Source organism: Nelumbo lutea, chromosome 5 (genome assembly GCF_056320005.1).
Source record: "Nelumbo lutea isolate HS-2025 chromosome 5, American lotus-T2T, whole genome shotgun sequence".
In the NCBI taxonomy this organism is placed as follows: Eukaryota; Viridiplantae; Streptophyta; class Magnoliopsida; order Proteales; family Nelumbonaceae; genus Nelumbo; species Nelumbo lutea.
In genome coordinates, this window is record NC_142688.1 from 85,147,108 (window position 1) to 85,174,598 (window position 27,491).

At 37.1% G+C, this 27,491-nt stretch overlaps 3 protein-coding genes across 4 annotated transcripts; 1 reads left to right on the forward strand and 2 right to left on the reverse strand.

Annotated features, from left to right (window-relative positions):
* Window positions 1-1,975: 1,975 nt before the first annotated feature.
* LOC148853230 (RING/U-box superfamily protein) lies at window positions 1,976-9,677 on the forward strand. The gene is made up of 2 exons (XM_088947393.1): window positions 1,976-2,465; window positions 7,453-9,677. Exon 2 carries the CDS (start codon window positions 7,459-7,461, stop codon window positions 9,112-9,114), a length of 1,656 nt encoding a protein of 551 aa, XP_088803519.1. The 5' UTR covers window positions 1,976-2,465; window positions 7,453-7,458; the 3' UTR covers window positions 9,115-9,677.
* A 2,369-nt stretch (window positions 9,678-12,046) lies between these two features.
* On the reverse strand, window positions 12,047-13,912 carry LOC148853231 (xyloglucan galactosyltransferase MUR3-like). The gene has a single exon (XM_088946989.1). The coding sequence runs from the start codon at window positions 13,754-13,756 to the stop codon at window positions 12,089-12,091; it is 1,668 nt and encodes a 555-aa protein (XP_088803115.1). The 5' UTR covers window positions 13,757-13,912; the 3' UTR covers window positions 12,047-12,088.
* Window positions 13,913-18,270: 4,358 nt separating this feature from the next.
* LOC148853232 (Auxin efflux carrier family protein) lies at window positions 18,271-27,427 on the reverse strand. 2 transcript variants are annotated; one of them, XM_088942882.1, is made up of 11 exons: window positions 27,189-27,427; window positions 26,220-26,751; window positions 25,256-25,335; window positions 24,224-24,348; window positions 23,971-24,092; window positions 22,766-22,951; window positions 21,190-21,264; window positions 20,295-20,395; window positions 19,328-19,380; window positions 18,975-19,163; window positions 18,271-18,740 (listed from the first exon to the last, which is right to left on the reverse strand). In XM_088942882.1, the coding sequence occupies exons 2-11, from the start codon at window positions 26,409-26,411 to the stop codon at window positions 18,619-18,621; spliced, it is 1,245 nt and encodes a 414-aa protein (XP_088799008.1). In that variant the 5' UTR covers window positions 26,412-26,751; window positions 27,189-27,427; the 3' UTR covers window positions 18,271-18,618. The 2 variants fall into 2 exon arrangements, with proteins under 2 accessions (XP_088799008.1, XP_088799009.1); XM_088942883.1 differs by having other exon boundaries at window positions 26,220-26,754; window positions 27,189-27,378.
* Window positions 27,428-27,491: the final 64 nt, after the last annotated feature.

A 27,491-nucleotide genomic window follows, 5' to 3' on the forward strand; every position in this document is an offset into this window, starting at 1 on the left:
CCAATATATTGTTTGAATATTGGTTTTTAATATTGTAGTCAAATCAATTATATATAATATATATTTTCTTTATATTGCATTTTTGTAAACTTCTTATATGATGAAAATAGTTGAAAAATACTTATATTTTTTGCTTTTCTTTATTTCAACTATTACATCTTTATTTTTATTTTAATAATTTATTATTTTTTAAATTAAATCGGATTGTATCAAATTCAAATATCCAATATCTTAATCAGATTCAGATTCGAAGCAATATTTATGAGATCCAATCAAATCTTCAGGTCGAATCGAATTCGAATATACATTGATTCAAATCCAATCCAATCTATTTGAATCCCTACCAAACCACTAGCCTACAATGACCTAGCTAAGTAAATCATTAAACCATTTGACATGGTTAGTAGGGTCATGTGTTATACATTAATGCTCTTTACTTTTTATCCCATTTATATCATTAATGAAAATAATTCTCATTAATCTCAATTTTTTATATATATGATAAATATATAATATCATAGAATGTACCCAAAATTATCTAAAATTTCTATATTTTCTAGAATTTTATGTATTTTATTATTTAACAATAACACCATGTATTAATCCATTTGGCATGGATAGTTGAACCATTAAACCATCACTTGGATGGAAAAACCATTTTTCTTTTTCAGTTGATTTTAAATAATGCATTCCATTTTCATCATTAATAAAACTAATTCTTATTTTCACGTTTATTTTTGCACGTGGTAGTATCAAATGATGATGATGATAATAATTAGCAACCAAATGACCTTACTGGTTGAACCGTTACTACAAAAAAACAAGTTTATGCCGACGGTCCCAAATCGCCGGCATAAACCACATGACCGCCGGCATTGGCCAATGCCGACGAACTATCGGCGGTCTTTCTTTCCCAGTATAGCCACAATCGGGGAAAATCATGACCGTCGACAAATCTGTACAAAACCGTTGGCCTAGGTGGCATCATATATATATATATATATATATATATATATAATATCTGAAATATATTATATATATAACATATGCATCTTAGTCGGTTCAGTTTCGGTTTTCATGTGTGAAAGCCGAAACTGAACCAAACCATTAGTTTATGTTTTTTTGTAACCCGAAACCTGTCGATACTAAAGAAAAATCGACCAACTCAGATTGGATTGGAACAGGTTGGTCGGTTTGTGCCTTGTTATGAACAACCCCACCATCTATGTATGGGTTTCAGAAAATGTTTATAGATTTGGATTTTGATATGGCTTGGAAAAGGGAGAGATTGATGGGCCAGAGGTTCAACTAGAGATCGAATCATGATGATGTATATGTGTGTAGTAATATAATATAATATAATATAAGTTGATTATATGCATATATTCAAAATGTATAATTATATTCTACTATAACATGTATCTTTTTATTTTAGTTTCAATTTTGTATATTAAAATTAAGATTTGAGGTTAAAAAGGTTTTTTTTTGAAAAATAACATTAATTTAAAAAAGTTTTTCAAAATAAAAAACCACCCTAATCAAACATGTAAGCACAAATATATAGTATCTAAAAGTTTGCATTTATATTTACAAAATAAAAAATGACTGATTTTCTAAGACTAGGACCGATTCACCAATTTTCTGAATGGACAGAGTCAACTGTTTTAGGCAGTTTTTTTTTTTACTTATGATTTATAAGGTATGACGGAATTGAGCGAGACCGGATCTACTCCTCACACATAGCGCTTCATAGACACATCGCACCATGTATTCAGAATATCTTCAATACTTCTGTGTTATTATTTACAGGAAATGTTCCCTATGCACGGTGGGATGTGCTGCGAGGTCGTTGTGAGGCGCCCAGATCCCAATTCGAACTGGGCAGGGATTAGTCATGATTCTCACCGGTTGGTCCGGCCTGATTTTCTAAACAGTGAATCTCATTAAAGCGAAATTGAAGCCAAAGGATCCCTTTGACATTTCCTGATTTTTTTTTACCTTTTTTTAGTCAGGAAACAGAGAGGGTAAAGGGTTGGGGTGGTCCCTGCCTCAGTGCTCCCTACTCCCTCCCTCCTCCACGACCCAATTCACACTTCCTGCAGGCTGCAGCGATGCAATCATAAGTCGTCCTTGGTGGCGCACTCTTGCACCCAACCCTGAAACAAAGTTCCACAAAAGGCCTCAATTTTCTTCTTCTCTTGTTCTCTCTCCTCCCCTACCCCTCAATCCCCCCACTGATTTCCGATTCCTCCCACCCATTTCATCCGATCATGGTCCTTCCATCGCTGAATCCCAGTTCTAATTCCATCTGCCACAAAATTCTCGAACTTCATAAACCCTGATTTTGGATTCCCTTTGGATTCGAATTTCTTAGTTTGGACCTTAAATCCGAACTTTCACATGTTGTCTTGGTGAGATCTCGAATTCAGAAGACTGTAAAAGGAGTCCCATTTTTATTACTTTTGGTAAGATTTCGCCCTCTTAAAGCTTTATCTCATAAAATGTTTCTTTTAAGACTTATTGGATATGGTTTATTAGGATTATCTGCTTTCTTCTCCTTTCAATTTCTCTCCCTTTCTTTATTTTATTTTATCTTCAAATTACGTCTGTTAATGGATAATTCGGAAAATGGGTTGGCTCCTTTTCATCGATATTCAGTTTACATGACACTAGATACACTGACAAACTTCATTATCTACTATACAATTAAGCTATATAGTTTTTTTGCTTTACTCAAAGACATATAGCTTTGTTGGAAGAGACGAAAAAAATGAACGAAAATGAGTTTTTGCATCAAAAGTCTCATTTGGGGAACTATAGGCATTATAGTTCTGCATAGATGCTTCTTTTGGTGCGCATCACTAGATCGATATGCCTGCTGCTTCTCAAGTTGCAGTTACAATGTATGATTCCAGGGGAAAAATACTTGGAAATCGGTTCCAGAGTGAGTGGCATTTTTGCCCTCTCATTATGAGATTTGATTGAAATATAGGTCAGAGTTGAAGAAGGAAGGTACAAGGGGCATTGAAAGGGCTATCTAGAATTTTAAACTGTCGGGGGAAGAGGGGGGAGAGTTAAAGAAAGGTATCAATTTATTAGTGTTTGGAATTTGGAAAGAAACAGATAGTCAGTTTTGAAAATGGTTTTTCAATGCAAGTTCTATATCACTGAAAAGAAAGGGGGGGGGGGGGGTCAATGGGATAGATGCTAGAATTTAGAAGGATTTGGCTAGCATTTATGGTCACCGTAATATCCACATGTTATGGTCCAATAGTAGTTTCAATCTTAGCAAAGAATAGAGTCTACCAAAAAATGGTTATTTATTTTAAATATCATTGCCCCATCCATTTCAATTGGACCGTCCAATGACAGCCACTGTCACATTAGATTATGTTTTTCAATGTTAGAAGGGGTTAAAGGGGTCCTAAAGACTGTTTAAAGGTACATAAATAGGGTTTTCTAGGAGAACTATAGTACACATCTTATTGCCAATTTTAATTTTCTTGAGAAATTTCTGGGAACTTGTTGGGCATGTTTGTAAACAGGAATTATGAGTTTGTACTATAAGGAAATACTGGATTTAGGGTTTGAAGATTAAGACTAGCTGTAGTGGTGGTTGGATATTCTTGAAAGTATAAGTTTTAGGTATTCTGGCTTTTGAACTCAATGAGGGGAAATAAATAATTAGATGGATAAGTTGCATGGTAAGTATGAACAAAAGAGCCAAACTAAAAACTAAAAATAGAATAGGTATTAAAAGAGTGAATCCTTGGCTGGGCTTCCTCCCAGGTATTTCTTCTGTTATTGTTCCTATCATGCTTATGGTTCAGAGATTGGGTGGTTTGCTATGGAGCAGAGCTCTCAAACACAGCCATAAGGTCATTAGTCATTACCCGATGCTGGTCTCAGCTATCTGGGGTCTTGGGAGGAGTTGACTGGATATGGACCTAACCATTGGCCTTTGATTGTATAAGGGTGTCAATGGACCAGTTTTGGATTGGACCCTGTTCAGTCCAAAATCAATTTGGATGGATTGGACACACCAACAAGACATATTGGATTGGACCAATCCGGTCCAAAATATTTATTAAATTGGATTGGACCTGGTCCGTCCGTAACAAATTTATATTGGATTGGGTTGGATTAAGCCAATATCTGGTCCATTTATATAAGATAAGAATATATATGTTAATGGACTGGGTTTGGGTTGAAACCAATCTAAATCAAAATGAATTTAAATAGATTGGACGGTCCAGACATTGAATTGGACCGGTCCAAATTGGTCCAGAACATTCATTGGATCGGTTTGGACCTGGTCCATTTATAATGGACTCACATTGGACTGGATCGGATTGGACCAAATCCAGTCCAATTGACACCCCTAATTGTACAAAGTGGTCACCCTCAGACTCTGATCAGTTCTCACACTTGTCAGCCTGAGATCTTACCATTATTCCAACACAACCATGGAGATTCAAAATCATGATTACAGAACCTCAGTCTTTAGCTTCTAGGTTAAACATCCTGTTGAGGTGGGCCCAAATTCTGAGATTAGAAAACTCAATGTAGATGGTCTTAGGCATTTAGATAGATGGGGGGATTGGTGACTGACGAAGTTGATTGCGAAAAAGAGAGGGAAGGTTGTGCAGAGGGACAAGAAGGTGAGAGTTTAGGTTCAAAAGTCTATAGAAGAAGAATAAGTAAATACAGAACTAAGCCATTACAAGAGGATGCTGAGATTGAACTTGAAGTGGAGGAGGTAGATATTTCCAATGAGGAAGAGGTTATTATTGACGGGACTCATGAAATTGGAAGATCAATTGATGTAGACACAGTGGTGAATACTGAAGTGGAGGACCTGGTGGTGAGTAAAGCTTTGGGGTTATTTTTTCTTGGGGGAGGAGTTTGTAAGGAAAATGTTTAAGAAGTTGGAAGAAAAGTTTTATATGCCCTCAAAGGACAGGGATAATGTTAAACTGGATAATAATCCAGCTGGTTTTAATTTAAGAATTGATCTTAAATGGGGTAGAAAATCATCTAATATGGTAGGGGATTATGATGTAGAGGGTGAAGGACAATTGCAAATCAGACCTTTAAGAAGAATGCAGTGCCGGAATTAGAGAGGATCAATGACATCTATATGGATCAGAAAATGTTTGAGAAGATTCTCAATGCAACATGATACTTCAGAAATTGTTAAAATAATTGATCCGTTCAGATTTCAAAAGTTTTTTCCAGGTTGAAAAGGGGTTCGTTTGAGGTCATACCTATCAAGAAGGTGAAGGAGGGAGGCTTATATCTATCTAAAAAAAAAGAAGAAAGAAAAAAGAAGGTGAAGGAATCTTAGAAAGTTTGTAAGAGAAGTAAATCTTTTCATTTTCAAAATGCTGGCTGGTGGTGTGTAATAATCAAGGAAGGTCTTTGAGTGGTGATAAGTTGGAGTCTGGTTTCTTTTGTTTGGGTTTTGTTGTTTGTAATTGCTTTTTCTTTCTTTTTTTTGGTTTTGGTGGGTTGGTGTTCATATTTGTGTGAGTGGTTGGTTGCTTTTAATCTGTCTAGTAGTTTGGTGAGCTTGTTTTTGGGTGTTTTTCTCAGTGCTGTTGTTGGATTGAGTTTAAGGGTAGGGTTGCTTTTATCTTCTCTTGGTAACTTTTGGTCTCCTTTTAATTTCTTTTATTTCCTTTTAATAAAATTTTTATTTTACTATCGGAAAAGATCCCTAAGGTTTTGTAGGCCTTGGTACTGTTTCCCCCATATTTTAGGGAGACTGCTTGCCATTTCTTTTCTTTTCTTTTTTCAGACAAGTAACAATTACTTGCCTTTCCTTTCTTATACCTTGTTACTGATAGCAGAAAGATACATCAATATATCTGTTATTCTGTTACAAGGTAGTAGACAAGTTGCATGAGTTATGTTTGGTATAACAGCCTTCATAGGGTGAGATAGGTAGTTGTTACAGTCTTTGCTTTCAAAGCATGTTTGACTATTTGATGTGGCCCCCCTTGTTCACGGTAGCTCCATACCAGCACATCTTTATTGAATGAACACCTAAAAAAACTTTAACCTTGTTATTGATAACAAAAAGATATAGTAGACAAGTTACACGAGTTATGTTTGGTATAACAGCCTCCATAGGGTGAGATAGGTAGTTACAGTCTTTTCCTTTCAAAGAATGAGTGCAACTTCAACTATTTGATGTGGCCCTCTTCTTCATGGTAGCTCCTTACCAGCACATCTTTATTGAAAGAACACCTAAAAAAACTTCTCTGTTTTGCCTTTTATTTCCTGCCCTACTTTTATATTATACTAGAGAATGACCACCTCATACCAAGTACATGATCAATATTCTGATCAATTTTGTTTGACATCCATTATTTATATTGTAAATTTATGTTAGTTTTTTATTTGATACTTTTTTTGATATATAGATTTGTTTAGAGGTAACTACCATTTGAAGCTCATACTTTTTTTTTGAGAGTGAATAGGCACATGTCTGACAAAGAATGCTTCTATTTGAGAGTGGAAATAACCTCTCTTTTGATACTCTTTCTTGAAAAGACACTTAACCATAAGGATTTGATGGTGGAAGGGACTTGAGAGTAATAATTAGATGGCTCAAGCACTATACTCCAGCACCATGGCAGTATAGGCACACCACGAGAGAGATCAGGCAAATAGCAAGGGAGATGAGGATAATCTTCATTCGAAAACGTAGATCAGTAAATGGAATGGTAGATTCACTTGCAAAACAAGGTACCAGTAGGGATCAATTTTATTAGGTAACTACTACAGGACAGTGGATTCATATATGTAATTAAATAAAAGAAAGGGGGGGCATCATGGGCTTGAGGGGTAAATCAAAAGGATTGTGGGGTTGCCTGTGCACAATCAGCATTGTAAATTTCGTTTATTTTTTTTACATGCTAATGCAAACATTTCAGTGTTATCAATCAAATATAGAAATTGTTAACTGGTATTGGGTGATAAAAAAGATTCATGAGTACAAAATAAAATGTTTCTTACATATTAAAATGTTCTCATTTTGTGATTGTAATATTGCTCATTGTGAATTTTACACTATACTATGACATTGTAGACGGAATCTATTGGATCTTGATGTTATAACTGTTAAAGCCTGCTATTGCAGATGCCAAATGTAACTTCTATTCAGTAGTTCAGTGGATAGGGGCCTTCTCCTTTTGTGGGCATGTCTATTTATTTGTCCTTTGATGCCTTTTGTTTATATGTTCTAATTAGTCACAGTGTGCAGTTCCTGTAAGGTGAGCACTACAAATAAATATAAAATATTTGATTGTTAGTTTTGTGTAGTTCTCTATGTTGACGGGCTAATATTTCCTGTATTCAGTTTAAGCTCCTGTATTAGAATGGTATCATGATTCTTCATTATTGATATCATGTATGTTTGGCCTTTGGTTTTTATCTTATAACCAGTTCCATATGGATGCGGAATCACATAATATTCCCTTGGAGGATGAGACTGCAGAACTTTCCCAGATGAATAGTAGTGCAGCGGTTAACCATTCTGACCAGATGGAGGCACATTGTGGCTTATGCCAGAGAATCTTCTATACAGATAATGAGGTGAGTGAAGATCCAGAAACTATCAATGTATGCAGGGATTGCAAAGCTATGTTCCTTGAAGATTTAGAGATGACCATACGAGAGTCTCATCAGAGAAGGCCACCCAGAGGAAGAAGAGCCAGGTATAGTAGGAGTTCTGAGTCAATAGAAGATCTATTTTCACAACAGTTCTCACATCTGATTAATCTGGTTAGACATAACCAGCATACTGTTCCCATTTCTACCTTTGAGCATGGTACCCAACTAATAGAAGGTGATGCTGCTGCAACGGGGCTGCGGCATGCGAGTTCTCATACCACTCCAAGTGGGTCTAGGAGATGGAGGAGGGTGCTGTCTGACAATGAAAGTGAGGGTTTTGATAACTATGATTCTGTTTTTGGAGAGAGTGAATCAAATGTTAGTTTTAGTTGGAATGGGGTTTTTCATGGTGAGAGCGATGCGATTTCTTTCAGTGCTTATGGTGAGGACTCTGATATATCCGTGGATGGAAATGGTTTCCTGGATAGAGAAATCTTTATCCAACCAGATGATGGAAGCAATATCAACAGTGATACTGACATCGACCCTATGCATGCAGGTCCTAATTACTGGGACTCGGATGATCAAGATGTAGGAGATGTTGGATGGGAAGGAGATGGCTTTGAGGAAAATACAATTGAAACCAGAGGAGCAGAAGGCTGGGTCCAAAATGCTGTCACCAGGAGTCCTGGGGAAAATGATGGCCCCATGAATTGGCTGAGAGGGATTCCATCTCCTGAAAGTGGGGGTATTCATTGGAGAATCCACGAAAGTAGGCGTGCATATATGGGTCGTTTTGGTGATTATCTTGATTCAAGAGGCTTTGAAGAACTTCTTGACCAACTTGCACAGTCTGACAACTCAAGACAAGGGGCACCCCCAGCAGCTGCTTCTTTTGTGGACAGTTTGCCTCGTATAGTCGTTAATGAGGAACAGGAGAAGGGAGGCGGCTTGGTTTGTGCTATTTGTAAAGATTCTCTACCCATCGGTACTGAATCTACTCAGCTTCCCTGTTTGCACTTTTATCACCCTTCCTGTATTTTGCCATGGTTGAGTGCTAGAAACTCTTGTCCCCTTTGTCGCTATGAGCTTCCCACTGATGACAAGGATTATGAAGAGAAAAGGAACGCTGCCTCTAGAACAATAGGAAATAATGAGATTCAGCAGCAGGACCCAAGTGAGGATGGTTCCTCTGATGTGTCCACTGATTGTGAGGAAGATGAAGCTCATGAAGCTGGTCTGGAATGTGCAACAGTTAGCTCTGCCAGAGGAGGTGGAAGAGGAAGGTGGTTTTTTCTTGCTACTGCTCCAATTTTCAGCCTTGTTGGTATTGCTCTTGTTTTGTGGTTCCGGAACCCTCATGTTGAAGGTGGGCGAAGAGGTCATTGTGGCTTCCAATGGCAGCATGGGCAGCAAGTTGATAGATCTTCTGGGAGATCCTTCATACATGATCAGAGGGAGAACAGGAAAAGGAGATGGTGGTCTTTTTTCTAAGGTCCTATGTGATTAAAACCTTGTTTGACATTAAATCAGTAATTGTAATAGTTTTTACATGAGCAAGTGGCTTTGGATTGGAACTTTTGAGATTGAGGTTTTCTGCTTTGATAATGCTTTAATGTGTACAGAATTTGTGAGCCAGACAAGAAGAATAGCATAATATGTCGTAAAGTTGGAAATTTATGGGACAGGGCTTGGAAGAAGAAGATGGGTATGGTGGTGATTATTAAAATTAACAAGCCGCAAAGCGCAAAGAAGTTATCTGCATCGACCTTGTCTAGAGCAAATGGTCAGACAAATATACACCATATAGCCCAACCCTAAGAAGTTCAGTTTGTTACAGGACGTGGTCAATTAGTCATGCATTCCAATTGGACGCGAACACTGAACTGGGCATTGCAAATTGATAATTTTAGTTGGAAGAGGGCCCGGGAGGTAGGTGGGAGTACTGCTGTTACATGAAGGCTTACTGTATTGACTAGAGAGTGCTAATTTTATGCGTGGTGACTGGTGAATTGAATTGATTACATACAACTCAGATCAACTAGTTTTATGCCCAACAGGAATCGTGTTCCACCATTTACAATTTGCCAAGACCCAAGGTTTGGACACATCCAATTTGTTGAATGTGTTGATAAAGAGATGAGCCAGATTACAATTTGTCAAGACCCAGATTACAAAAACCAGGTAAGCCAGCAAGAAAGTGAAAAATAAACACCGTGAACATATTTACAAACAAGGAAACGGGATTGATACGTGTTATTGAGATTTGTAAGCATCCTGTGGCCTGTCACTGGGTTCTGATAGACTTTGTCAATAGCTTTCCTATATGCTAGTCACTCACGCACCCCACAGCCACACCCCACAGGCAGGTAAATCCCTATAAGTACATCCCGGTCCTATCTTCGTTCATTGGACGCGGGCTCGAGGGGCTTCATTTGTCGTTCACTGGTGCACGTTTTGTTAAGCTTGCAAAGGCGCTAAGCTTCTTTCCTAAATTCACTTCCTTGGAAGTTTAGGATGGAAACAACCAACAGTTATATATATATATATATATATATATATATAAATATATTTGCAATACTACTCTCAAATCTTGCTAAAGTATTAAGTGTATGATAAATGAAATTTGACTCCAGCAATACACTCGATCTTGTAACATCCTTAACTAGGTAGGTGTTTGGCATCGGTGCTGGAAACATCTCACCATTTTTTGAGAAAAATGGTGTTGGGCTTGTGGAATTGTAAGCATTATTTTTTTGGAAAATGGCGCTTAGTTTTGTTTGGAACCAGTGATGCCACATAGGCGCTTTTTGAGAAAACAGCACTGGTTTTGTTTGGTATGAGTGCTATATATGTCACATGGTGCCATGTTATTGTATCATTGGCAGCAACACACCGTTTTCTTTAAAAACATTGAATTTGGTGTTGCTCCAGACCATAGTTTTCAAAGCCGGACTGGACCGAACGGTCGGACCAAGAAACCGGCAACTGTTCAGCCCTTCGGGTCTGATTATACTATAAACCACTAAATCCTAAAAAACTGTTGAAAATGTTAGAAAACCACTGACCCGGGTGGTCAAACTGCTAAACTGTTCAACCCGGGCAGTGGCTCGTGGGTTACAAATTTCATTTTCATTGATTTAAAAAAATAATAAAAACAAAAAAAAAACTCTTACAAATTAGGCCTTTAGGGTTAGAGCAAAAGTCATTCATTTTCGTTCTCACCCTTCCCTCCTCTCAGTCCTCATACCCCGACTCACGACTTGCGGCAGCCACGACTGACAACGATTAACCAGCAACAACCTCTATTTACCAAGGACTTGCAGTGGCGCAAGAGAGGAAATGGTGATTCTTGTGGTTTTCCAGAGGCCAACGAAGCTATTAACGGTAGCGCGTTGGAAATGGGTGATTTTTCGAACACAATTGGCGGTGTTGGTGGAAAATGGGGAGTTGATGGCAGTAGTGGACGCCATCCTTGCTGGCCTTTGGTGTGGTATCTGAAGTCTGAACAGAGTAAGTTCAGACTTATTTTTTAATTTCTGTCAGAACGGACCGACCGTTCGGTTTGAATGATCGGACCGTTCGACCTGGTAACTGGACTTATGACCGATTCAATTTCAACGCTTTTTTTTTTTTTTTTTTTTTTTTCTGAAAAAGAAAAAATACCAAACAAAAAAGTGTTGTTTGAAGTACCATTTTCTTTAATATGGTACCTATGTGGCACCGTTCTCGTAAAACAGCATTAATGCAAAACATTGCCTAGATATATTACATCCATGATCCAGCAAAGAAAGAATACTAGCATTCCCGCATTCGTAATATGAAAATATTTATTGATGGTTTATAGGCTTACAAAAGTTAGTTAAGTAACAAGTATTCCGACACCTCAATGCCTCTTTATAGCTGAAGAAAATGAAATCCCCCTCAATGTCTCATCTCTCTTAAATACAACCACCGTGAACTGAAGAACCATGTTGAGAAGTAAAACAAATCTCAGGCTGAAAAATCTAGACATTGGCTATTAGATCAACAATCTTGTTGGGAGGGGCTTCAACATTCAGTGGCGTCTTGGTTGCAGAGGCAACTGTCGACGCTGCCTCTGAAGTGGACAATTCAAGAAAGTCCCTTTCATGATTCAAGTAATTTAGCAGAAAAAATGACAGTGGAACTGAGATTAACTGAGGAAGATCCTTCCCTGGTTGAGATGATTGTTGTGCAGATTTGCAACAATTAAAGCATTAATACAACTGAAGTTTTTTCCTGGCTTATATTCTATAGAAGAGGAAAAAAGATCACTGAACTTCCTTCCACTTCTAAGGCAAGTTTACCAAACTACAGTTTTTTTTTTTTTTTTTCTATAGTGAGTATGAGTAGTGACCACAAATGGGTAATGGGTGCTTTACCTAGTTCTATCTTTGCTTTACAATTGAACTGATTCAACTCTTATTCCATTTGTCTGTTTTTTGACTTAAGATTTTGTATGCTTCCATTTATAAAAGAAAGAATCCCATTCATGCTTTTCCACTGTCCCAAACAAATTATACTTCCAACTGTCCATCTCGTCGTAACTCAAACCAGAATTCACCCCATCTTTAATCTCCTTCCTGATTCTATTAACCCTATCAATCACTCCTCGAACTGCTAAATCGAAAGCATCTTCGACAGTCTCCAGTGTGGAACTTGGATTTGCATATATCAGTCCAGGAATTAGCTGTATCACTTGCTCCCTCATACCTTTCACCTCCTCTTTAGGAATCCTACGCAGCTTCTCCTCTATGCTGACATTCCCTGCCTTGACATCATCCTCCGAAATAAACACAGAATAATTTGTGTAATTCTTGGGTAGGTGCCACAGATACTGCACGTACGCAGAACCTGGATGGAAGAAAACTGGTATACACCCAGCCAACATCGAATCAAAAGCTGATCTCCGAGTATACGAGTCCCCAGGAGGCTGTAAGCAGAAAGCTGAAGCTTGAAACAACTTCATCACGTTACTCGGATTTTGGCAATTGGTTTTTGTGGAACAGTCCAACAACCTACACTTGTTAGAAGCTTGGCACTGCTCGATAATCTGGCCCCTGACCGACCCTGAAATATTGGGACGTGGGGCACCAGCGAAGGAAAACAAGTATCTCCTTCTCAATCTCCTTATCCTATTCTGCCACTGGAAGACCTCATCATCTGTTGAAGGATGAAAGTAGGTGGGATATGGTATTGCAAAATCATTTCTGTGCCAAGGGCTTGACTCAATCACTAACATCGTCATGTTCTTACCTTCAGGTAAGACCATAAGCCTGTTGCCCCAGTCGGAGTCCTCTTCTGTCAACCTCCTGAATTCCCATGTGGTTCTTCCTGCAACTAGGAAGTGGTCTCTTCCCCCCAAAACCTTCCATTCACTTCTCTCTCTGAGCCAATTAATAAGAGCAAGAGGAGTGGCATCTCGAATGGATGTGTTAAATCCCCAGAGGTAACGGCTTACGTCAAAACCTGCATAGAAGGGCACATAGTGTGCTGATGCCAAGGATGAATCGTTTGTTAAGCACTCGTATCGCTTCATCCTTTCATGGAAGATGATCTCTAACATGAATTGGTCTGTCTCATACCAGCCCTTATCGGAGAAGACCTTGTTGGAGTTGATCAGTTGGGGACCGAGTCCCCTGTTTGTCAATGGTCGGCACATATCATACCATACATTGAGGGACCTACAGTCCTTAATAACATCATCATTGAATCGAATAGGAAGATCATACATATGAATATAGCGACCTGAACATGAATTAGAATCAGCCAAACTCCCATTATCAATGGTGTTGGTGGCAGAATCAGCATTATCATCAGGTAATCTAATGTTAACATGGTTATTATACTCGGACCCATTTCCACTGACATCTAGTTGGCTAACTGCAGGCTCCAACCCGCTACCCATTAATGGTTTTCCACTGTTGAGTTGAGTATTATTCTCTGGAACGAGTAGCGGAGTCCAATAGGGGGACAACAAAGAGTGTATATATCTGTTCTTTCTATTTGGTAAAGAAGAGGAATCGAAGTAAAACAAGATGAACCATAGAGCAAAAGAGGCAAAGATGACGAACCAGAGTTTTATATGGCACTTTCCCACCATCAATTTTTCCATCTGCTTCCGGTGAGTCTTCTTCTAACAGGTAACAGAACAATCTCTAGACAGTCTGAATTGTCTAGTTAGTCTCCAGCCCTCAAGGACGTAATTTTTCTTGCACTGGGCTTTAATTACTTTGCGTGTATTAGTAGCAAGTGTAAGAACATAATTAGTAACTATACAAGTAATTTAATTCCCAGACTGGAAACCAATAACAATTCTAAGAAATCTTGGGTAACTGATTCAATTTCCAGGCTGGCCTGATCAGTGTCTCTCACTATCCTCGTTTCTGTATACCGTGCCTAGGGCTGTCGATGGTCTTGTGGTCAACCGACTCAACCCCAATGACCCATCTGGGTCTGCGCACACTTAGTTCCAATTGTAATAAGCTTAGCTGTTTTGGTTCAATTGAAACCCGAAATGAACATAAACATGCAGAGCTAGGGATATATTATAGGATATTTTAACTTTTAAGAACATAGATTAATTACAGTTTTATTGTCAAATTAGCAAGCTAAAGGCTTGTCAAATATAATTGGGTCTATCGGTTCAGAGTTGAGATGACCGATTAATAGTAGGGTGGGGTTCGGCCTTATACTTAATGGGGTCTGCTACTCAATGGCTGATTGGATTCAAGGCTGAGGTGGAGTAAGGGAATGGTTAATGAAGAGATGGGCATAACAAAGAAAAACATTGACTGTTTGAGAACAATAGCCTTTTTCAGTTTCCAGCCATGACACGTTGCCCCATTCAGTTTTTTGTTTCTTTTTTTGACTGAAAATATTAATTGCAAATACTCTTTTTTTTCCTCACAAGTCGCACCCATGGTAACGTTTCATGTAGCAGGACAGAAAAAGCTCCCAAGCACCCAAAGTTTTCCCGACGGTTATGGTTACATAGGAGAGGGTGGAAAACGAAGACAAAACGTGGTGGTGGGATATTGACATTTCTAACTAAAATGTGAATGCCATTATATTCTTGGCAAGAGAGAGAGAGAGAGAGAGAGGATCCAGCTAATTCAGTGGTTGTGATTGATAATACCTAAATCCATTAATTGGAAAGGATGCATCATGCATACAGGGTTCAAAGAAATTTAAATTGCCCCACTCAGGCGTAGCCCAAACTTGACAGTTGACACCCTCAGATTGGTCTTGGGCCTGGGCCAGGCTCAGGTGGACCTATTAGCACTAATATATTGGTATTGGTCGGTAATTTAAACCATTAATGTTTGTTGAATTTAATAAAAAAAATATACTAAGCAATTAGAAGTTGTATAATTTAAATCGAAGGGGGCGTTCCTTTTATTTTATTTTCATTTTTTAATTTTGAGAGGGGAAAGTTGATTAATGGGAATTCTCATTGACTAAAAAACTCATGTTCTTTTTTTAGATTTATGTGGGAATAAGGGAAAGTTTATTTTTCTTGGTATTACAAATTGTCCCTATTTCCTAGGTGGATAAATAACTTTTCTACCGATAATTGAATAGGACAAAATGCCGCTTTTAGTAATAATGAATTTTTATGATTAAAATAATAATTGCTTTATTTACATAGAAAATAAAAGAACATGGATAAATGTACTTACCCGGATAAGTCTTTATTGGAAAACACTTACCCAAATATATAACCTACCGAAAAGCGAATGGAGCCTGAAGGTAAACAAATTATGCATATGAACACGAAAACAAGAATGACATATAAATTAAGTTTGTAAACAATAGTACAGATTTACAAAACAATTCAATGGCTGATCGTAGAGGAGGATCTTAGATGGCAGAAGAAGCAGAGTCTAAAAGTGTCCTCTTGAGATGCCATGGCACATGTAGTCATGTACAAAGGATTATGATCCACCATAGTATGGGTCCCTCATTAAAGATTGACTACAGAACTCAGTATGATTAGGTGTCCCGTCCAGGGCTATTACTATTAGGTCACAATTCTGCTCAAAGAATCAATTCTTAGAATAATTTTGAACTTGAAAGATAGGAAAAAGTTCCAATAATTTAATTCAAACTTAAAAGTGATTCTTAGAATCAAAGGAATTAATCCTCTAAAAACATGTCAGCCTACTATAATTCAAAATTTTGGATCGATGAAAAGATTCCAACAAAGCTCAAAAATAATTCAAAATCATCATTAAACATAATAGGATCTCTCTCTCTTTTTTCTTTTTTCTTTTGAGTGATATTCGAACACTGAGGAACGCAGTGGACAGTCCTCATAGCTCATGATCCCAACACGCACAATGGAGCAATGCTCATACCTAAAGGCGTTATTGGAGATTTGGAGTATGAATTACGCGAACTGTAAACATGTTTTTGGACCCCCAAAAAAGCTTTGGTTATTTGGAGTCTGTTTTTCAAGTTAGGGTTAGTTTGGAAGAACTACAAATATAAATTTGTAAAGTATAAAACCTTGTATTTTGTATATATTTGCACTGTACATATTTGTATTTGTATTCCTTCCAAACTGAGCACTAGGATATAAAAAAAAAACTGTCTCAACATGGTTTTAAAAGGATGCAAGTCAGATTGGCTCGAGTTAACATTTTATACTGTTTTGGGCTTGGGTTTTGAGCCCATTGAAATTTTGATAAAATCCTGATCCTAACCTGCAAAAGTTGCAACCCATATTCAATACATCTCACCATAAAGATTAGGACCATGTTTTTTAAAACCGAACCGGTGACCGGACTGGTCAGGGGTCCGGTTACCGATTTAAACAGTCTGACTGTTCAACCCGAACGGCCAGCTCATTCTGACAAAAAAATAAAAAAAAAATTGAAAAATGGTCAAAACTATTCAAACGATTAACCGGCTGGTTCAGCAGTTTGCTGACCAAAATCAACAGTTTTGGGGGAAAAAGCGGGTTTGGGGAAAAACAGAACCGGTCAGGTGACTGATTCCCAATTTTCCGGTCTGACCATCCGGTCCGGTCCAGTTTTGAAAACCATGATTAGGACCCATCATGTATGAAATATGTGAAGAGAGAGATCATGTTGAAGCTGAAACATGTCGGAATGGTTTTTTTGTTGGTAGGAGATCCAAGCTCCTATTTCTCAGCTTACTGCACATCAACACATGATGTGTTCACCCACTCAGTTCTTTACTTGTCTTTTGGGCTAAAACAATTGAGGACAGGCCTAATGCAGATTTCTGAATTACATTTTGGACTTATAAACATTCAAAATGTCAAATACCATCATTTTATACATCAATGGCCACCTATGAATTGACATCAATTTCGAGCTACACCTACTCCAACTGTACTTTGGGCCTAAGAATTTTGATCCTGAGCTGAACCGTCATTTGCTTGCTATTATTTTTATTTCATCCCACGTGGTCATGATAATGTGTCGTGCCATACACAGAAAGGCCTCAAACAGCCAGCCAAAGTTTTTATGTTGGACCCTAGGCCTCTCGTATACAGATCGAAAGGAGGCCTAATGAATCAAAGAAAGTACATTTGTGGCTTCAAAGTAGTGAAAGAGATCGAGTCTTGACATTTTTTTTTATTCGATACCATGTAGTTTTGAAAGAGTACAAGTGTACAGATACAAATGTGTAATAAAATAATATAAAATACAAAGTTTCAAAATTGAGTAAAATACAAAAACAAAAAAGGTTAGAAAAAATAGTTTGAGGTGGGAAATTGGGAATAATAAAAAGATGGCTACTGGCTACAAGCAATGGAAATGGTCAGCAAATAAGGATTTAAAATATTCTAGTTTAGGCCATGTTTGGGAGTGCTTATGTTAAAAATATGTGCTTAGAAACAAAGTGTTTATTCCAATAAACACTTATTTGCATTTGACATCCAGTTTTTTCAAATGTTTATTTTAGCAAATAAGCATATATTTCATATTTGCCGTTTGGTGGTCTTTTTCTCCAATAAACACTTAAATGAGCACTTGCTACTCTTTTGTCCTTTATTTTCTTTTAAAATTTCAAAATCTCCAATTCGAAGTGAATGAATAAAAGTACTCTAATAGAAGTTTTTTTATAAAAGTGCTTTCATAAAAGTATTTTAGATAAAATGCTTTTATAAAACTGCTTTCATGTAAAATTACTTTAATAATACTTTTATAAAAGGATATAATTAGTATTCTAAAAATTTACCATGGATAATTTTTGGAGTAAAAATTTGAATAAGCACTTGGAAGTTTGAGCTTAAAAAATAATCCCTTATTTTTAAAATAAGCACTTCCAAATGTGGCCTAAGATTACCAACCATCAAGGTTCAAAGTATTGACACGTATCGGCCTGTATCGATGGCTTTCCAATATGGGTACCCCTCCAGGGGTTGTATCGGATCAGACCATGGTTCAGAGGGTAATCGGGCCTTAAACCGACCCCTCTGAACCGGTTTTGAAAGAAATAAATAAAACTTAAAAAAAGTATCGATAGAGGCCGATATGCCCTACCGGAACCTTGCCAACCATGACCAAGAGGAGAATGAGACGAGCATATTTGCATCATCACAGACAAAATTCCCACCAAACTCTGCTTGCATTTGCAGCAATGGAAAAAAGATTTAGAAACCAAGGGCCTTGTTCTCCGGCTAAAATTGAGCAATAAATAAGTGCAAGAGCAAGACCCCTCTCGAACACGGAGCACCCTAAAAAGAGTTGCTTATATAAACAAAGGCGCTCCTTGTAAAGTGCAGTACTGCTCCTACAAATTTATGGTTACACAGCAAAGATTTATATCGAAAAGATAATATTATATATTTTTCATCAACAAAAACTGTAAACCATATTATCTTGATAAGAAAATGATGGCGCGCCAACGCAAAGCCATGACCAAGGGCAGGGGAATCGTAAATTCATATATATATATATATATATATATATATATATATATATATATATATCCATCCTCTCAGAATAGTATGCGGAGATAGAGAACAATCCAACCAGCCATTGAGAAGACAGCAAAGACGTGCACCCAGAAAAGAACAGCAGCTGCCTCCCTTCCGCAACCTCTTAAATTGGCAACAGCTCCTACAAGCCCCAAGAAATAAATAAATAACGTAATAATTCCTTGCCTTGCAATATTACTAACAGAGTACGCAAGAAAGCAACCATACACAAACCTTTTTAAGTTGCAATATTACTAATAAAACATCATGGATTTATGTCATATAACTAGAGAATATAGCTTGTACTCAATAGATCGATCCATCACAGGTTTTTGAGTGTTTTAAAAAGCAAAGTAAAAAGGGAACAAAATCTCACCAGAAAGCACGGACGTAGGCATTGTATGCTGGAGAAGAAGGACAAATCTGAACATCTTATCTCCAGCTGGTAGAAGTCCAAGCTTATCAGCTAGCATAACAATCCCCAGTCCGGCAGGTGGAACCAGAACCAACCTCCCAAAGATAATAGCAGCAGTTGTTCGTAGTCCTAATTTTGAACTTCCCGGCCCTGCATCAAGCAAAGAGGCCAAATAATTTGTTGAGCTGACACCTTGAGGAAAATCTAACTATAATATTGGGTAGAAAATAGCCAATTTGACTGTGGTTTCAAGTGTCTGTTGTATGCCCCTCAGGGCTCTTCTCAAAACAAAATAACATGGAATAAAAGCTTACCATCTACAAGATTACCACCCAACGCCAGCAAAATGCATGGTATCATGGCCTCCCTATTAAAAGATATCATTGTAGATATCATTAGAAATCAACAAACCAGCTATAGGTAAAGCTTAAGAAAAAAAAAATGCTACTATAGATGAGTATCAGTGGGCTACAAATGAATATGCAAAATTCATCTTGTACCTAATATATTTTGTAATTAGGGTGTAGAAGTTAAAGTAAATGAGCCATCACTTCCCTGTCGGTTGGTGTACAGAAGTTGGACATTACCATTATTAAAGAACACTTATTGTTCTACAAGGTACAGGGTGAAGAGATGTTACAATCAAACTTCAATTTATCATATATTTATTTAGATACATTGTTTTTTTTTTTATTTTTTATCTTCACATATTTTGCTACCCAATTGAAAAGACACAAAATAGTTGTTTCCAAGCTCCAAATGTAGGTCAAGACATGCTACAATGGGATCCCCATCCATGAAAAGGAGACATTAACAGGTGCTGGGAACACCACCTCTATGGCCCTATGTATTCCTGGTCATGTTTTAGCTCTGTAAATATATTTCTTCTGCAAGGATGACGTTTCCATTAATTTGTATAAAACAATTACAAACTTAACTTAGAAATTACATTTTCCATGCATTAGTTTCATATAAACAATGACGGCAAACATATTTGTGTCAATATGCTTTTGCATGTTCTTATGACCTACAAACTAATACCTCAGAATCCCCAATTATGATATTTTACTTTCTTTCTCATCAAGAAAATTGTTTTACTTTCTTTTCTTTTATTTTTTCTTTTTCCATTTCACATTTTCAAAGGAATTCTTTAACTGCTTTCACTGTTGCTGTTGTTGGTAAGTAGAATTGCTGTTTCAATGCATGACAGTAAAACAAGGCCATCATACAAACACACATGGTCGCACATACTTGTATTGTAAAAGATACAACTATACGTACCCAAGAATTATGCAACTGTCAGTAAAGAAGAAGAGTGGTGCATCATCTGTAAGGATGAAGCGCTTCAAAACCGGTACACACCCAATTATTATTGCCAGGATCTGCGGCCAGCACATAATGATATACACACAGCATCAAAAAATAAAAAAAAATAATAAAAAACTCAATGAGAATTTGAAAAATAAATAATCAAAGCAAGCAAGCCTTCTTGGGAAATTATAAAACAACATTTTAAGTCAAAATGTTAAGGATGAATGAACTTGATGAAGAACAAATCATCGGGTAATGGAAAAAGGGACTATGTCATCAGCAAGATGATCCTTGACTTTGGTGCATTTAGCTGCTAGGCACATCAAAAATGAAGTTTCAGGTGAATTTCTAGGCTTAGGAAACAATGAACCTTCCGAGTTGCCTAGAGCTTTATATGCCTTTGCAATGAACCAAAGCAATCAAGCTGAATCACCAAGATTGTTCAAAAATGGAATTCCATGAATTGGGTTATTTTTAAAATAAGAAATAGTAGCTAATGAGTCCTATTCTTATTCAAAATCAACAAGCAGATGAACTTAAACATGACAATGGGCACTAGGATCTTGGTACACACACTGTATGGTCTCTAAAATTATGCTAATAGACTTAACAAAATGTTTAAACCCTTGGAAACAGCTTCCCTGTATGTGCAGGGGTAAGGCTGCATACATCTGTCCCTCCCCAGACCTAGACCACACATTGGCGGGAGACTCGTGCACTGGGCTGCCCTTAAAAAAACTGGTAGTCACCATTTTGGTGTTATGTAAAACATAGTTCTGATCTTCATTATCACATTCAATTACAAAAGAAATTTTCCCAGGAAAGATGATGTAAGAATTTGAAAGTTTAAGATGCTTAAACTCACAGAAGCAATGATAGGAGGCTGAAGGATTTGCTTGAGCTTCAACTTCTCATATAAAAAGGTCAAGAAACCTTTAATCTGCATCAACAAATGTAAAGAGCTTGTAAAACAAAGCCTTTCTGGAAAGCTTTTACCTACTGAACAAAGATATGATAATATGACAAACAAGATTCCTTCAGAAAATGCCAACAAGTTTTAGGATAATGTTTCAACAAATGCAAGTAATAGAATGCCTTTTGCTTGTGAAGCAACAGATATATTCCATGATTTCATCACAGCTATTTTGCATCTCCAATAGGGCCTTAGTCTACTTATATAGACTTATATTAGAAATTCCATGTATTATTTGATGATAGTAGAATAAGTTGCTGATTGTTAGGATATTCAAATTCAGAGGGCACCACTTTTTTTGTCATTTTTCTATAATGGAGTTGTAGCTAAAATGCATAAACTAGAAATAATGAAGAAAATCATTGATAAAAAAAAAAGAAATAATGAAGAAAATCAGATTTTTAATTGCTTACTGAAAAAGAAAAACTAATCTTATTTACTTCTCTGCACATCAAGACTGTGATAATACTCATATACCTAAAAATGCATGTTAAGCTGGTAAACTAAACTGAATTTGTGATCAGGAGATATGAACCACAAATTAAAACCCAACCTTCCAAAGAAAACAAAGGAAATTGAGGAAGATCAAATTAAGTAATCAAATCCAGGAGAGGAGAACAATTTCCATTAGTTATACTGCAATAGAGATCAGTCTTACCTTGGTTCATGGACTGCCATGTGAAAAGAGGGCTGACAAAGTTTTGCCACATTGTATTAGCATAAAGTAGTTGCTGAATCATATATATCTTTCTCTTATTTCTACCTTGGCCCAGATGAGAATTAACTACTCTAGATGCCCCTTTAGTCTTGTCTTCTACTTTTCCCCCTTCTTGCAACTTGGTTTCAAGCTTTAAGGTTGGAACCAAAAAGGAGCTTCAACACCCTAGGGGGTAATATGGCATCAGAGCTTGGTTTCAATTAGGATTGGCAATTTGTTGGGTTGAGCTATTGCAGTTGGTATCAAGTTTTTAGAGACACTGGAGTAAGAGAAAATATCCTTAGTGCAAGAAATGTATTTGGGATTTTATTGCAGTATTTGATGAAGAGGGATATTATAGTAGGAGAGATACATATGATACAGTGCTACCAATGCAAACTAATACAATAGGACAAAACTATGTACAACCCATCCTTTCGCATATCAATTATTCAGGTATTCTGTAGGGGGGAAGAACATATTCAGATCTCTAGCATATGAATCTCTAGAAATCATGGCAATTGGCAACAGAATGGCCATAACTAAATGTTAAATTACACAAAAATTGTAAAAAAAAAAAAGACTTGGTTTGGAAAATTAATTTTACTGAAGAAGTCAGTCTATAGATTCTCAGCCAAATTGCCAACATGTTAGACCCAGTTTGTCGATCCCAAAAAATAACAAAACCAGAGATGATGATGATGAGAAAGGACAACAGAGAAAAAGGAAAGAAAATAAACTAAAACTTAATGAAGAAGAGTTTCTTCTTACCTTTCCACCCTTTGAGTTATTTGAATCCATTGACTCAGGCTCCTGTGTAAGCAAGGGAGCTTGCTCAGGTGTGCAATTTTTCGGAGGGTTCTTGATTGGAAGATTTCCAGCCTCAATCTCAAAGGAGCCTTCTGGTGGAGGTGCGAGCATCTGAAATACGTATGTGTATAGAATGATGGCACCCACCTGACACATAAACACCAATTTTTTATATACAAGTCAATCAGGCTTTGGGTCCAGTTAAGAAAATTCATGACTTAGCATTTGCTGAAGACTTTAAACAAGTTACCAGAGTAGACTCCAAAACCATGTGAATAAGTCAGACATCAACATATACGAATCATTATGTTTTTTCTAACCCTACATATCTGTTTCCCATAGAAGGAAGAAAGGATATGAATTAGGGGTGATCATTTCTAACCAGGCCCAGGCTTGGGGTTGGGACTAGGCCAAGCCCGGGCAGGAATGGCAACAGGGCGGGGCAGGGATGGGGAGCCACTTGCTATCCCTGTCCCTGCGAAAATCCCTATTCCAATCCCCACCAGCAGGGCAAGGTTATCCCCATCCCTGTCCCCATGGGATCCCCATTCCCAATGGTTTTTTTATGATGTCAATCATTTTGTTTTGTTTTTTTTTTTTTTTTTTTTTTATTTCATTTAAAAAACAAAACAAATAAATTCCCATCCCCATTCCCAGCCCATATAACTCCTGATATGAATCTGAGGGTTTTTGCTATTTGAAGATCATCAAACTAATAAATTCTCCATCCTGAATTTGCTATTTGAAGATCATCCAAGTGTTGTATCAATTACATAATAATGTCCTGAGGAGGCAGTTTTAACCAAGCATCAGTCAATTGGAGATTTGGTGATATAAATATGGGAACAAGGAAAGAATCCAGGGAGAAATAAATCAAATTTCCAATTCCTACACCAATTTCAGAATTTTTAGGTGATATAGATATTTGCATTTTTGAATGAATGAGCTAAATAAGAATAAGCAAAGCAGTACACAATAGTTGGACCTCTGTAATCTTTGAGCTGGATGTATAATCAGCTCTTCTTTCATGTATATTTTGCTCTAGTGGGGAGCTCATCCACTCTTTAATGAAATTCTGCTTGCTTATCAAAAAAAAAAAAAAAAAAGCAGTACCCAAGGTACCAAAAAAAGAGCTACCGAGAACACAAATATAACTTGATGCCTACCCATTGGCCAAATGCGATATAGGCATTTCCATCTTGTCTACACTTATTTGAGTCACCAAAGGGATTAGATTTGTCTCGACATAAAGCGGCAATCAGGACAAGGGGCACATTTCCAATGTTCCCTGCATTCAAATATAACTAAGAAGTCAGAATGCATTTTCTTTGGAACTTAATGCTCTACCTACTAGAGACTACAGGGCCTGATATCCATATAAACAGCTCAAATGTCCTACACTCTGACAGTGTAACTTACCGATTCCAATTTGTACAATGGTAAACTTGAAGAATGGATATGGTGGCCGAACAACAGATGCAACAGTTAACCCTATTAGTGAGCCTGATATGGTAGCCAGAATTACATTGAAAGGAATAAACCACCTGTAGCACAAATTCGGGCTTGAAATCAATTGCTAACATGTTATACAGAAATCGATAAAGCTACAAGAAGGTAAACGCATGATTAACTGTGTTATTCCAAATTAAATTGATCGCATCATTTTCTTTTCCTTGGCTAATAAAAGTGAAAGAAATGGAGACTTCTTGCTTGCTTAAAAATAAAATAGATGATCAAACCAGTGGATCTTTGAATGGTTCAAATGCAACTACCATGCACTTTAAATTTGAAATACCCAAGGAAGTCAGCTTAGATACCAAAGGGTCATAATTTCTTCTATCTACATTTTAAATTGCCACCATTACAGGATTATATTAGTACTTAGGTCTTAGATAGAAATAACTACTCTCACTGAGATAAATTTTATAAAGAAAATTGTTGAATTGATAAAGTAATTACATCAGAAGAATTGAATAATATTTTGCTCCAATCAAATTAGATACATATAGGAAAGGCATGTCCAGTTTAACTACCGGGCAAGATACTAAATGTTCATACTATTTTGACGAGCTACCAGCAAAGGGTTAATGCATGCAAGTTCATAAGAAAATAAGCAGACATTTTCCATCAAGTAATAAAAAAACATGGATAGTTATTCGGCATTCACACCATTAGTAATAAAAAATTAAATCTGTAAATCATCTAATATTTGATTATGTATATAAGTTGGTCAATGGAACCATCTCTCCACATTAGTTATGTTAAAAAAAAAAGAAAAAAAATGTTGAAATCCATATCTATTACATCATGCAACAAGACTGAAAGTTTTGAGAACTACATCAGTTTCACCAATAAAACTCCAAGGTTGAACAATAAACTTGTTACAGAAACGACTGATGCTGGTTTTCTAGAAATATCTGCATAAGAGAAGCAGTGAATTTGAAATCTTACCACTCAATAATTTTCTGTAGAGAGACGGATCGTCCAAGTTGAGAAAAAATCAAACATGGAAGCAAAAGTGAAAAGACCAACTGCATCATATGTTAGAAATAAGCAGTTAATTTTTCAGATCATAAGTAACAAAATAATTAGAGATTGCCTAGATGCAGATACCACATCCATCAAAATAAAAACCTATATATGATAAAACAAAACTCATGAAAGGTTTGGACTTTAAACTAGCTCACTGTGTAATTGCTGTGCTAAGAACTTAGTACAATTTAAAGTGATTAGAGATTTCCCCCTCTTTTTGATTAGCTTAAGTAGTTTAGAATGTCTCGTTTGCTACCAAACTCTATTTGGACCATTTTTAAGTCTATATTTTTTCCCCCCTCCCGGAATTAGAAGGTATTCAGTAATACACAAAAAACCAATATTAAGGCTACAAGCTCCTTCACTGCCATATATTCAAATGTTCGGCCCAACAAGTTTCCAGATTTCATTTTTTGGGTCTGAAAATGGTATATGCTGAGATATGGCAGTTTGCTCTCTGCCTTTTGACCGACTAAAATGAGCATGGGATTTAGGGATTTCGGCTCAGCACAATCTTGGGGGGCATCTTCAAATAAGAAGATAGCCTAAATGGAAATCTGTTGATAATTGTCATGTATTGCTACTCTGCAGGAATTATTCTGATAAGTTGTGTTTCCTCTGTTCGTTTGGAGTTGTCTGATTTATTCATCAACAGAAGCTGTAGAAAAAGTGCAAAGCAATAAACACTTCCTATTTGAGTTCATTTTCGATAGATTATTCCAAAAAAAAAGGGAAAAAAAATTGTTATTCTTGATTCAATAGAATTTATCCATCTAAGGCACCATATCAGAAGAAGGTAGGCAAAGTAATGCAGAATAGCAAGAGGGTGAAAACTCAATTGTCAGGAAGAGAAAGGGTTTGTTCTGGGAACTCATTAGCTTACCCCGTTCAAGAGCTTGCGTCCTGTAGCGGGTAGAATATTAACATACTTGGATGCCATGAGAAATCCCAAGAAGCACATTGTGAAGACCTTCGCTATAGGTAAGACCGCAAACTTCATCGTTGTAAGCACCGACTCTCCTCCGGCCTGGCTCTCCGCCAGCACAGACAACAGAAGCCTCTCCATGTTTCCCATAAACCCCAAATCCAAATGAGATTAAACTCGCACACATCCACTAAAGGTGCTTCGATCCGTGGTCAGCCGCCAACCTTTTTATAACCTCTCCAGTAAAAGTTAAAATATTTATCTGAAAGTAGAATTCACTAATCCTGTGAAGTCGTTGAGACTTTCACAGAACTGAAAGGCACTCTTTCCAGGATCCCCCGAAAGCCTGAGAAAATCCGAATTCCAAACGGATTTAAGCTGTCTAGGCGGAATTCAGAGCTTCAAGATTCCTCGAAGGACTCCTTACAAATTCCGGTTTCGTGATGTTTTGCTCGTCGGTCTCTAGCTCACGCCTCTCGTTCGGCTGATTCTGCTTCAAACAACAAAAGTGTCAATTAATTATTCAAAAAAAAAAGAGACATTTTCTTCAAAATTGCAAAACAAATTTCATTATGATCAGGATGAGAGAGAGAGAGAGAGAGAGAGAGAGAGAGAGAGAGAGAGAGAGAGAGAGAGAAGATTACGAACCAATCCAGCTGAGATTGCACATTAATGACTAAAAATTCTTGCAAAGAAACAAACAGAAAAACATAGCTTCAAAAAAGTGAATTATTCAACTAACGAAAGAAATCTCGAAATTTTCTTAAAAAAACAAGAATATCTAAATCTCTTAAAAAAATGGACGTCAAACAACAAAGCCTCAGACCGAGATCAACCAAATTAATCGATAAGGTCATTACAATACAAATCGCCATTATTTTGTTGTTGTTATTGGTATTGTAATTGTTCGAGAAATCGGGTAATTACCTTCAAGACTGATCGAGAAGTTGCCCGCTCAAACGTGTCTGAACTGAAATCGTAGAAGAGAAGAAGAGAGATATTATATAGAGGCTAGACTACAGAGAGAGAGAGAGACGCAAGGGAAGCCTTATTTCTCGGTTGGTTTGCTGGACTCAGGAGTCCGGACGACTGATGGCTTCTCGAACGGCCGGAACGCAGGTCTATCCGGCTATGAAGCTCCCTTATTTATACGCCCCTGAATTTACGAAACAAACCCTTGATTCCAACGCAAAATATCTAACACACCACATTCCGTAATCTGGGGTTTCC